Below are 12,916 nucleotides of genomic sequence, written 5' to 3' on the forward strand. Positions count from 1 at the left end.
ATGTTCCGACTCTTTGAAAAGATTAAGTTTTGCCGTGCGCAGCAGGTAGCTTGGAGCCGGGATGTCTTCGGCAACACAAAACACAGGTTGGAAGCGAAGCAAAGAGCACTTGAGGAATTGGCTGGTAGGGGGTACGGTGACAATTTGGTGGAGATCAATAAGGTGAGGGGGGAGATAAATGAGTTACTCCATCAAGAGGAGATCTTTTGGCGGCAAAGATCCCGTGCTATTTGGCTCCCAGCGGGAGACAAAAATACTAAGTTCTTCCATAGGCGGGCAAGCCAACGGCAACGGAAAAATCAGATTGATGGACTGACGAATGATAATGGGGTGTGGATAACGGAGGAACGGAATATTGGGAGGGTGGCAGAGGATTATTTCCAAATGAGTTTCTCCACCTCTCACCTGATGGGGATAAAACAAGCATGACGGATGATATGACCAATGTGGACGGATGCGCTGCGGACGGACAGGTAGAATGGATGCACATGATTTCCCCCATCCTTCTCCGGGCCACCTCAAGTCATATTATATGATTAGGGCTGACGTGGCCTTGATTGTAATTCACGCCAGCATGTATATGAAGAACTCTTGCGCTACACGTTAGGCCTTGATTGATAATTTATATAAGGAAAAGAACTCTAAGAGATACAGATTTTCACGAGTGACTCTCCTAGAAGGAAAGGATTACTTGACCAAGGCGAGAATCTCGGCCCTACGCTACTATATATACTCCAAAACCCTCACAAAGCAAGGTACGCACATTTGACTCAACTCTAGCACTTTAGGGTTGAAAAGAAATTCTAACTTGACATTCGGAGGGTTTTTGGCCGGCACCACACCGGTGCTCTCTCTCTCTCTTAGGTCTCTTTGTTTTCTGTTTGTAGGTTTGATTCGGATTGGTGAGTGCCCGCAAATTATTGGTGATATTTTCGACATCATCAGTTGGCGCCGTCTGTGGGAAACGAGAGTGAAAGGAAAACTAATTCAGCCTTTGCTCTATTCCAAAGACAAAAAGTTGCATGGTACTCACCAGATCAATGGCGACAGTCAACAATCAAGGCGAAGAACCGCATGCTACAGCGCTAGAAAGGCAAGTTCAGACGCTCGCTGCTGCTGTTGAGCGCCTCACTCAACAGAATCACGATTTAGAAGAGCAACTACGGCAGATGACTGCGCACCAAAGTGCACCAGAGGACCAGGAAGTCGCGAGCCCGGAGGGGAGGAATGCCGTCAGGCATGAAGGTAGCACCGCACCGACAAGACCGAAGCGACCGGAGACGAACCCACCATCCGCCTCGGACTCCCTGCCACCTCATATCACAGCCGAGATGCAGGAGATGAGGGAACGCATGGATGTAATGATGAACGCCCTTCGAGGACGGGTATCCAGCAACCTGGACGACCTAGTCCATAGAACGGATTCGCCTTTCACAGTGTTGGTGAATTCATGCCCCGTTCCTCCAAAGTTTCGCATGCCCCATATGGAAAACTACGACGGGTCCAAAGACCCGTTGGATCACCTGGAGTCATTCAGAACCCTAATGCATCTTCAGGGTGTACCGGATGAAATCATGTGCAGGGCTTTTCTCACCACCTTGAAAGGGCCTGCAAGGGATTGGTACAGTAGGCTGACGCCTAACTCTATCGACACTTTTAAGGAACTGGGTGCACAGTTCGTATCACACTTTATTGGAAGTCATCGACACAAGAGGTCTATTGCGTGTATACTGGGCATTAAGCAACGAGAAGACGAGACATTAAGGTCTTATATAGCCCGCTTTAACAAAGAATCCCTCTCGATAGACGAAGCAGATGACAAGATACTTGTGGCAGCATTCACGAACGGGCTACAAGAGGGTAAGTTTTTGTTCTCTTTATGCAAGAATGACCCAAAGACTATGTCCGATGTATATTACAGGGCGACGAAGTATATGAACGCCGAGGATGCCTTGCTGGCTAGAGACGACAATAAACCAAGAAAAAGGGAAAGACAGGAAGATACGAAACCAGATAATGGACGAAAAATGGCAAGAACCAGAGATCGACGAGAAGACCGGAGATCTAAACCACCTTCGGGGAGGTTTACAAATTTCACCCCCCTCACAGCCCCAATTGACCAGGTGCTAATGCAAATCAAAGATGAAGGAACCTTGACGTTCCCAGGAAAATTGAAGGGAGATCCGAACAAGAGGCCACGAGATAGATACTGCCGTTTTCATCGTGACCACGGCCATGATACGACGGACTGTTATGACCTGAAGCAACAGATCGAGGCCCTTATCAGGCAAGGAAGGTTGCAGAGGTTCGTGAGGAAGGAGAGAACGGATCAACACCAGGAGCAGAATCATAGACGGGAAAACGAACGTCCCAGACCACCGGTAGCAGACATACGGATGATAATAGGGGGCAGTACTTCAACGGGGTCGTCTAAAAAGGCCAGGAAGACATATTTACGGGCGGTACAAAGTGTCCAGTCGACGGGCTCTTCACTAGAAAGAAAATGGCGGAACAGCTCCAGTATCAAGTTTTCTGAAGAAGAGGCCCGGCGCCTTCACCACCCCCATGACGACGCGCTTGTGGTTAGTATACAGGTAGGAGACTTCAACGTCCACCGAGTTCTAGTGGACAACGGGAGCTCAGCGGACATCCTTTACTACCCCGCGTTCCAGCAGATGGGGATTGCAAAAGAGCGCTTGGTCCCGGCATGCACGCCCCTCGTCGGCTTTGGGGGAACCCGGGTCCATCCTTTAGGATCCGTCATATTGGCAGTAACAGTAGGAGACTACCCGCAGCAAATAACCAAGGACGTTTCCTTTCTAGTGGTTGATTGCTCCTCAGCGTATAATGCCATACTCGGACGACCCACTCCCAACGCATGGAAGGCCGTCACTTCTACCTACCATTTGATGATCAAGTTTCCCACTGAACATGGAATTGGAGAACTGCGTGGAAATCAGGTGGCTGCGCGGGAATGTTACGTGGCCATGATGGAGATGGATGACCATATACAGGCAATGAACATCGAAGAACAGAGAACAGTGGCAGAACCCGTGGAGGAATTGGAAGAGGTACAACTGGACGATTCGAGGGCCGACCGGACCACCAGGATAGGAACCTCGGTCAACCAAACGGTTCGACATGTGCTCCTACTGTTCTTCAGCAGCGGTAAGTGCAGCTCTCATCAGAGAGGAAGGAAAGATACAAAAGCCCGTGTACTTTGTAAGCCGAGCGCTAAGAGGCGCAGAGGAGAGATACCCACGGATGGAGAAACTCGCCTTCGCACTTGTAACTGCAGCTCGAAAACTGAAGCCCTATTTTCAAGCGTATACGATAATAATCCTGACGGATCAACCATTGCGAAGAGCAATGAACAATCCTGAAACTGCCGGACGGATGGCTTTATGGGCTATCGAGCTGAGTGAGTACGATATCCAATACCAGCCGCGAACCGCTGTGAAAGGACAAATACTGGCAGACTTCATCGCGGAATTCACTGCACCTGACGAGCAGGGGGCAGAGGAATCACCCACGTGGAGAATTCACATAGACGGATCCTCCAATAAGCATGCGGGAGGGGTCGGGGTTGTACTCCACACCCCGGAAGGAGATAAGATTGAATGCATGATCCGTCTGGAGTTCCCCATTACAAATAATGAAGCGGAGTATGAGGCCCTGGTGGCAGGATTGGAACTTGCGATAGCGGCTGGGGCTAGGAAGGCAGTTGTCTACTCCGATTCTCAAATCGTAGCCAGCCAAGTCAATGGAAGCTATGATTGCAGGAATGAACGGATGAGAAGGTACCTCGAAGAAGTAAAGGGCCTAACGAGCGACCTCCAATTCATGATAGCTCATATCCCAAGAGAAGAGAATCAAGAGGCGAACCGACTCGCCAAGGCTGCTTCGGCCGAACCCATGATCGCTCCAGAACAGGTATTGTCCTTCGTCCAAAGTTTATCGCTACTAGATAACGTTCGAATGCAGGAATTAAGCACTAAGGACGATTGGACGGTTTCAATCGTGGCGTACTTGAAGGACGGCAAGCTGCCAGACAGCAAGATAGACGCAAGGAAATTGAAGGTTAGGGCTTCCCGATTCATACTGATTAAAGGCATCCTCTATAAAAGAGGATTCTCCCGACCGTATCTAAGATGCCTTGGCCATGATGAAGTGGACTACGTGATGAGGGAAGTTCACGAAGGAATTTGTGGAAACCACTCGGGATCAAGGTCTCTGGTGCACATGCTGCTCCGAGTAGGGTACTACTGGCCGATAATGCAGAAGGATGCCCATATGTACGTTAGAGCTTGCGATAAGTGTCAACGGTTTGGCAATCTCATTAGACAGCCAATGGAGGAACTTACTCCCATGACGGCCCTATGGCCGTTCGCGCAATGGGGGTTAGACATCATGGGTCCATTTCTAATAGCGGCAAGGCAACTGAAGTTCTTGGTGGTTGGCATCGACTACTTCACCAAGTGAGTGGAAGCAGAAGCTCTCGCTACTATCACGGAGAAAAACATTCGCAACTTTGTATGGAGAAATATTATTTGCCGATATGGGATCCCGAGAGTACTCGTCTCAGACAATGGGAAGCAATTCGACAACAATGCATTCCGAGATTTTTGTTCTCAGCTAGGGATCAAGAATCACTACTCGTCACCCGCCCACCCACAGGCCAACGGACAAGTTGAAGTCACGAACCGGTCCTTGTTAAAGATTATCAAGACCCGGCTCGAGGGGGCAAAGGGCATATGGCCAGACGAACTACCAAGTGTCCTATGGGCGTACAGGACAACGGCAAGAACGCCAATGGGAGAGACACCGTTTCGATTGGTGTTTGGTGCTGAGGCCCTCATACCGGCAGAAGTGGGATTGACGAGCTACAGCGTGGAAAGCTATGACGAGAGCAAGAATATTGAAGCATTGCGTCTAGAGCTTGACCTCGTCGACGAAGTCAGGACAGCAGCAGCCCAGAGATTGGCGCGGTACCAAGACATGATGGCGAAATACTACAACTCCAAGGTCCGTCACCGAGACTTCAAGGTCGGAGATCTAGTGTTACGAAAAGTGCTTGGCGCTATGAAGGATGCATCCCTAGGAAAGCTGGGTCCTAACTGGGAAGGCCCGTACAGAATCATCTCATGGCGCAGGAAAGGAACGTACTACCTGGAGACATTAGACGGGAGGAAGTTGACCCACCCTTGGAACACGGAGCACCTGAAAAAGTACTACCAGTAGCACAGCAGTCATAAGACGATACCTACTGCCTTATTTTCAGTTTAATTCTAGACAATCGTAGCTTTCACTTTATAACTCATGTTTTCTTTCCATTGACAATTTGGTTTGTTGAACTTATGAGAGGAATCTTTATTTAGAAAAATTTGAAATGTATGCTGTTGGATATCCTACAAGTCCACGAAGTGGACGGATCATCCAAAGGATGAAAAACCTTCAAGTCCACAAAGTGGACGGATTATCCAAAGAATGAAAAACCTACGAGTCCACAAAGTGGACGGATCATCCAAAGGATGAGAAACCTACAAGTCCACGAAGTGGACGGATCATCCATAGGATGAAAAACCTACAAGTCCACAAAGTAGACGGATCATCCAAAGGATGAGAAACCTACAAGTCCACGAAGTGGACGGATCATCCATAGGATGAAAAACCTACAAGTCCACAAAGTGAACGGATCATCCAAAAGATGGAAAACCTACGAGTCCACAAAGTGGACGGATCATCCAAAGGATGAGAAACCTACAAGTCCACAAAGTGGACGGATCATCCAAAGGATGAGAAACCTACAAGTCCACGAAGTGGACGGAACATCCATAGGATGAAAAACCTACAAGTCCACAAAGTGGACGGATCATCCAAAGGATGAAAAACCTACAAGTTCACAAAGTGGACGGATCATCCAAAGGATGAAAAACCTACGGGTCCACAGAGTGGACAGATAATTGAAAGGATAAACCTTCTGTGGACGGATACACTAAAGAGTTAAATAAATAAGCAAAATAAAAGAGAAATTCAAAGTGAACGGATAGTCCAAGGAATACTAAAGATATCGTGCAAAGTATAAAACGACGGGCCAAAATATGAACGGATTACCCAAGAAGTATCAAAAATACAGTGCAGTTCAATAACAAAAAGTCGAACAAATACAGAAAGTAAAATTGTTCCCTATCACTACAAATTACATTAATCTGTGACGGGTTCCTCAGGGCCTTCAGGCAGCGGCTGGAAAGAGTCAGTGACGGCCGCCTCTTCTGTAGCTTTAGCGACCCCGTCATCACCTGGAACCTCACCGAAGAGTTCCTCTGTCCCTTCAGAGTCGACGGGGTGAGCAGGGGTTCGGGCTTCAGCATCAATGGTTATGTGAGCCAAGTCCAAGTCAGGGAATGACGCCTTCACCTGACGGATGCAATCATCGAACCCGTTGCTAAAGGAGGAACCCAGCTCCGTCAGAAGGGCGTCGGAATCTCGGTACTCTCTGACGGCATCAATTTTCCCTTGAACAATATTATCGTCATGGGCCTTCACCGTCTTCCGGAGCAGCTCCACCTCCTTCTCTAAGTTTTCACGAGCCTGCTCGGAGAGCACCAGCTTCTTCTCATGACGGACCCTCCATAGTTTTAATTCGTCCAGCTCTTCCGCCGTCGCCTTTGCCTTAGCACGTACCCGTTCAAGGGCCCTTTCCTGGGTTAGGCAACGGTCTGACAGGCCTTTGGCCATTAATACCCCCTGCAACAGTTCGGATAAAAATAGATTCAAGACGGATAAGAACGAAACGAAGTAAAAATGACAAATGGGCCTATGACGGGAACTAACCTGGGCTAAGCTGTATAGACATGTCTCCCCCATGGTCTCGGTGGCATGGTTCCCCAGGTCTTCATAATCTTCATCGGTTATGATGGAACCAATACAACGGAGAGCGTATTGGGGGTCTTCACGAAGCAGGACGGGGGGTTTCTTCTGCACGGGGTCCGGGTTGGTCATCAAACCCTTACCCTTGCCAATTCCTAGCTTGGGCGCTGATTTTGCCATGCCGGACCCCTGACCGGCAGGTAGACCCGTCACAAGTTTTTGCTTCTTGGAGTGACGGTCCCACTTCTCAGAAGATGGCCTTTTAGGAGCCGTATGTGACGGATCCACCTTTGGAGCATCGCCCCCCTGCTTCTTTTTGGCTGCTTGCTGTTTGATGATAGCCTGTCTCCTGGCGTCATCCATTTCTACAGGAGAAGACGGTCAACAAAGGAATAACATCAAGACAGATTATCGACGGAAGGATTCCAGAACTTACGTTTGCGTACGCCTGCGTCGTATCTTCTGGCGACGGGTGAAGGTTCAGGATCGTCACAGTACCAATGTAACGTATCCAAGGTGACGAGCTTCGACCAGGTCCGTTCAGACAACTTTGTCTTTTGGAAAATTTTCTCCAGAAAACCGAACTGTTCAGTTGTGATAGGTGGACGGTCCCTCGCTGTAAAAAAAAAAAAAAAAAAAAAAAGATTAAGATAGAATCCAGGAAAATGAATGACGGTTAATTAGTAGACAGACTCGTACCAGACGGGGGCATTATACCCCACATTTTATCAACCGGCATGAAGTCGTCGTCGCCTGGACGACACATCCAGTTATCTCCTCGAAGGAAGAAGTAACGACCCTTCCAATTACGGTTGGAGTCTGGGGTCTCGGACACTAGCCTAAGTACCGGACTCCTTGACACAAAGCTGTACATCCCCCTTGACTTTGTAATTTCGGACGGACGGTAACAATGAAAAAATTCTTCCACTGTTAACCGTCTAGCTCCGTCAGACATAACACCGTACAGTACCTCGACGCTCAGGAAAACCCTCCATGCGTTCGGAGATACCTGGGTGACGGCCAGACCCAGGTACTGGAGGAGACGACGGTGCAATGCACTTAGGGGAAATCGGAGACCCGCTTTTAGCATTTGCTCGTAGACACTGACATCTTCAAGACCGTAGTAATAGCATTTTTCTGATTTGAATGGTAGACGGATGGATATGGTGTCGGGTATTTGGTATTTTTGCCTCAACGTGTTGAAGTGCACTGACTTGATGGTTGACATAAAGTCATTCACCGTCCACAAAGGGAGCAGGACGAACTCCCTGAAGCCGTCAGGACCAATGACGGATTGGACCGGGGGGTCGACACCGTCCAGGTTATCAGTCGAGTCATACTCTGACCCGTCCATATCTTGCCCTTCATCTTCCCCATGGGAAGGAGAGCTAGTCGACGGTTCCCTCTCCCCGCTGGAGGTGTCTCGATCTGCTTGACCTGACGGGAACACCTCTTCGTAACCCGCTCCCTCACGGGCATAAGATTGACTACTTGACGCCTCACTAGACATCTGACACCTACATATGACGGGTAAAAGAAGCCTAAGGCTCTATATTTATACCGACGACGGGACCAACAAGGGAAATAAGGAATGTAACGCTGTATAAGAAAAGCTTACAAGCAGACGGTGAGAGAAACTTACAAGTAGACGACGGAGAAGTTATCACCACGTTTTTTCCCGGCTTCCAAAGGAGACGGTTGCTCTCTGAAAAGGGTTGACGGTTGCGCTCTGATCAGAAAATTCTCTAACAAGTGTAAAAGTGAATACAGTGGGTGGTATATATATAGGGGGAACGATGCGGTAGACGAGGGGACGCCTCGATTCCAGCAAACAACCATTAGAATTCCTCCACGTGTCCCTGAGCATTTATGACAGCATTCCAGCCTGTCCGTCAGAAATTATAACCGTCATTCCATGAGACCGCTTTGGATAGATGACGGTATCATGGAATGAGGGGGCAACTGATGGGGATAAAACAAGCATGACGGATGATATGACCAATGTGGATGGATGCGCTGCGGACGGACAGGTAGAATGGATGCACATGATTTCCCCCATCCTTCTCCGGGCCACCTCAAGTCATATTATATGATTAGGGCTGACGTGGCCTTGATTGTAATTCACGCCAGCATGTATATGAAGAACTCTTGCGCTACACGTTAGGCCTTGATTGATAATTTATATAAGGAAAAGAACTCTAAGAGATACAGATTTTCACGAGTGACTCTCCTAGAAGGAAAGGATTACTTGACCAAGGCGAGAATCTCGGCCCTACGCTACTATATATACTCCAAAACCCTCACAAAGCAAGGTACGCACATTTGACTCAACTCTAGCACTTTAGGGTTGAAAAGAAATTCTAACTTGACCTTCGGAGGGTTTTTGGCCGGCACCACACCGGTGCTCTCTCTCTCTCTTAGGTCTCTTTGTTTTCTGTTTGCAGGTTTGATTCGGATTGGTGAGTGCCCGCAAATTATTGGTGATATTTTCGACATCATCATCACCCAAGCCACATGGATGAGGTTCTGGAGTCAGTGGACAGGGTAGTAACTGATACAGAGTTAAGAAAAAACAAACACAAATAAAAGAGACGTGTTTGAATGAAATGGTAAAACTCTCTTGTTTTATTGATAAAGAAAGGAGGCCTATATATAGGCTTTACATCAAAACTGAAAGAACATGAAAATAGGCATTATAAACCAACTCCTATTAACTAGGAAACAAATAGAAACAAATTACTTCTTTAGGATAGCAACATGAGACACTTTCTCAGCCATGAAATTTGGCTGAAGTCAATTAACTAAATACCCAAAAGACTCGGTCAAACTACTAAATATCTAAAGATACTTCTAATAAATATTATAAAATAAAACATTTAAATCTTAACACCCTCCCTTAAACTGAAATCTGCAGAAATCAGTTTAAAAAAAATCAACCCTCTATGAAGTCTTCCTTTGCAGCAGCATGTGAACACACTCCAAGTAGACCACGCAACTTCACAAATGTAGCCAACTTGAGAGGCTTGGTCTGTATATCTGCAACCTGGTCTTCACTTCGACAATAAACTAGTTTGATTGTTCCATCATTGCTGAGGTCTCTTAAAAAATAATATTTCACATCAATGTGTTTGCTTCTTTCGTGTAGCACAGGATTCTTAGAGAGTTTGATTGCTGAGTTGTTGTCACAAAAAACTGTAGTAGCTTCAACTTGCTTGAACTGTAGCTCTTCAAGAATTTTTCTTAACCAGATAGCTTGACAAGCACAAGCTGTTGCAGCAATAAATTCAGCTTCTATAGTTGACAAGGAGACAATTGGTTGCTTCTTAGAAGACCACGATACAGCCCCTGTGCCCAACATAAAAACATAGCCTGAAGTGCTCCTTCTATCATCTTGATCTCCTGCATAATCACTGTCAGTAAACCCAAACAATTCTAACTTTTCACCCTTCTTGTAGAACAGCCCAAAATCTCTAGTTCCTTGCAAGTAACGAAGGATTCTCTTAGCAGCTAACAAGGGTATTTCTGTTGGATTCTCCATATATCTACTTATTGAACTCACAGAATACATTATGTCTGGCCTTGTTGCAGTTAAATACATCAAACTGCCAACAATTTGCTTGTAAAGTGTACTATCCACCTTCTTCCCTTCATGATCTTTGTTTAGCTTCAAGCCAAACTCAGTTGGAGTGCTTACAGGATTGCAATCCTTCATCTGAAACATGTCCAAAACATCTTGCACATACTTCTTTTGAAAAATAAAGATCCCATTAGCTGATTGCACTACTTCTATGCTAAGGAAGTAATGCATCATACCAAGATCAGACATTTCAAATTCAATCATCATGGATTTCTTAAAGCTTTCAATCATGACTGTATTACTTCCAGTATAAATTAGATCATCTACATATAAGCAAACAATGAGCATTTTCCCTCCATCATCAACTTCTATGAAAAGTGTATGTTCATAAGGACATTTTTGAAATCCTTCCTTCAAAAAATAAGTTTCTATACGATTATACCAAGCCCGTGGAGCTTGTTTTAATCCATATAGAGCTTTCTTTAATTTATACACTTTATGCTCATTGTCAAGTTTTACATAACCAGGAGGTTGATCGATAAATACCTCTTCTTTCAAATCTCTATGGAGGAATGCTGATTTCACGTCCAACTGGAAGATAAGCCATGAGTTTTGAGCTGTCATAGCAATCACCAATCTGATTGAATCATGCCTTGCAACCGGAGCAAAAACTTCTTTATAATCAACACCAAACTCCTGCTTGTAGCCCTTAGCTACCAAACGTGCCTTGTGCTTGTCAACCTCACCATTCTCCTTCAGTTTTGTCTTGTAAACCCACTTTACGCCAATTGTCTTCTGCCCTTTTGGAAGATCACACAGCTCCCATGTATCATTTCTTTCAATGGCTGTAATTTCAGCATCCATAGTCTTTCTCCATTTTGGTTCTTTGACAGCCACTTCAAAATTGATAGGATCACAATCTGAAAATAAAACAAAATGAGTGAATGGGTCTTTAGATTGATTAATTCCAGTCACCTCATAATCATACATCCATGCGGGCCTTTTTCGAATCTGATGTTGAGATTGAGCTGCTATATCAGTAGCTTCTGCTGCTGTTGGCAAAATTTCAGCAGCTGTTGGAGTTGCTCCTGATGAATTTTCAGGCATAAAGACTGCTGATGTTGGCTCACTTTCAGAATCATTGTCAAAAAGAACTTGAGTAGGCTGCTGCCTATTCCAATCCCAAGTGTTTTCCTCATCAAAGACAACGTCTCGACTGGTCACAATCTTCTTGGTTAGTGGATTAAACAATTTATACGCCTTGGATACTTCACTAACACCAAGAAAGACACACTTTTCCCCTTTATCATCAAGTTTCTTCCTCTTCTCATCCGGGATATGTGCATAAGCGATGCAGCCAAAAATTTTAAAATGATCTACAGCTGGTTTCCTTCCACTCCAAGCCTCCTCTGGTGTCATATTTTGAACAACAAATGTAGAACTTTTGTTCAAGATGTGAATACTCCAATTTACTGCTTCAGGCCAAAAAGATTTTGGAATTCTCCCTCTTGTCAACAAGCTTCTCACCATATTGAGGATGGTTCTGTTTTTCCTCTCTGATACACCATTTTGTTGTGGTGTATAAGCAGTTGTCAGCTCTCTTCGAATGCCATGATCTTCACAAAAAACTTCAAATTCATTTGAGCAATATTCTCCACCACGATCTGTTTGGAGAGTCTTAATGGTGTTTCCTATTTCATTTTCCACACGAGCCTTGAAGCTTTTAAATGCACAAAAAACTTCTGATTTTTCCTGTAAAAAATAAACCCAAGTTTTTCGAGTATAATCATCAATGAAGGTAATTAAGTATCTTTTACCTCCATTAGAACATGATGTTATCAAAACACATATATCGGAATGAATTAGCTCCAAGGCATCTTTAGCTCGCCATGACTTCCCTTGGGGAAATTGGGAACGATGTTGTTTGCCAATAACACATTCTTCACAAACTTTGGAAGGAATACTAATTTGAGGAAGACCTGCCACCATATTTTTCTGTTTGAGGGTCTTTAATCCACCAAAACTCAAGTGGCAATAACGAAAATGCCACAACCAAGAAGAATCTTTTACTTCGGCTACCAAACAAGATTGCTTACTTGTAATCTTCAATGGAAACAACCTGTTTGAACTCATTTGCACAACAGCAATGGCTCCTCTAGTAGGATCATAAATCTCACAAACACCCTTCTAAATAGTGATTACATAATCCTTTTCTTGCAATTGGCCAGCACTTAACAAATTGCTTTTCAAGTCAAGAACATAAAAAACATTAGAGATTGTTTCTACAAAACCATTCTTGGTTCTTATCTCTATATCACCCTTTCCCATCACCTCCACAGTGGAACCATCACCAAAACTTACTGTAGAATGATAGCATTCATTTAAATAAGAAAAAGAAGACTTACTTCCACACATGTGGTTACTGCAGCCCGTATCCACATACCAAACATCATATTCAAGTTCCTGATT

The 12,916-nt window shown here is 45.3% G+C and overlaps 1 protein-coding gene across 1 annotated transcript; it reads left to right on the forward strand.

Annotated features, from left to right (window-relative positions):
* Positions 1-429, forward strand: LOC142639710 (uncharacterized). Its single transcript, XM_075813853.1, has one exon. It carries the CDS (start codon positions 1-3, stop codon positions 427-429), a length of 429 nt encoding a protein of 142 aa, XP_075669968.1.
* Positions 430-12,916: the final 12,487 nt, after the last annotated feature.

Source organism: Castanea sativa, chromosome 6 (assembly GCF_040712315.1).
Source record: "Castanea sativa cultivar Marrone di Chiusa Pesio chromosome 6, ASM4071231v1".
Classification (NCBI taxonomy): Eukaryota; Viridiplantae; Streptophyta; class Magnoliopsida; order Fagales; family Fagaceae; genus Castanea; species Castanea sativa.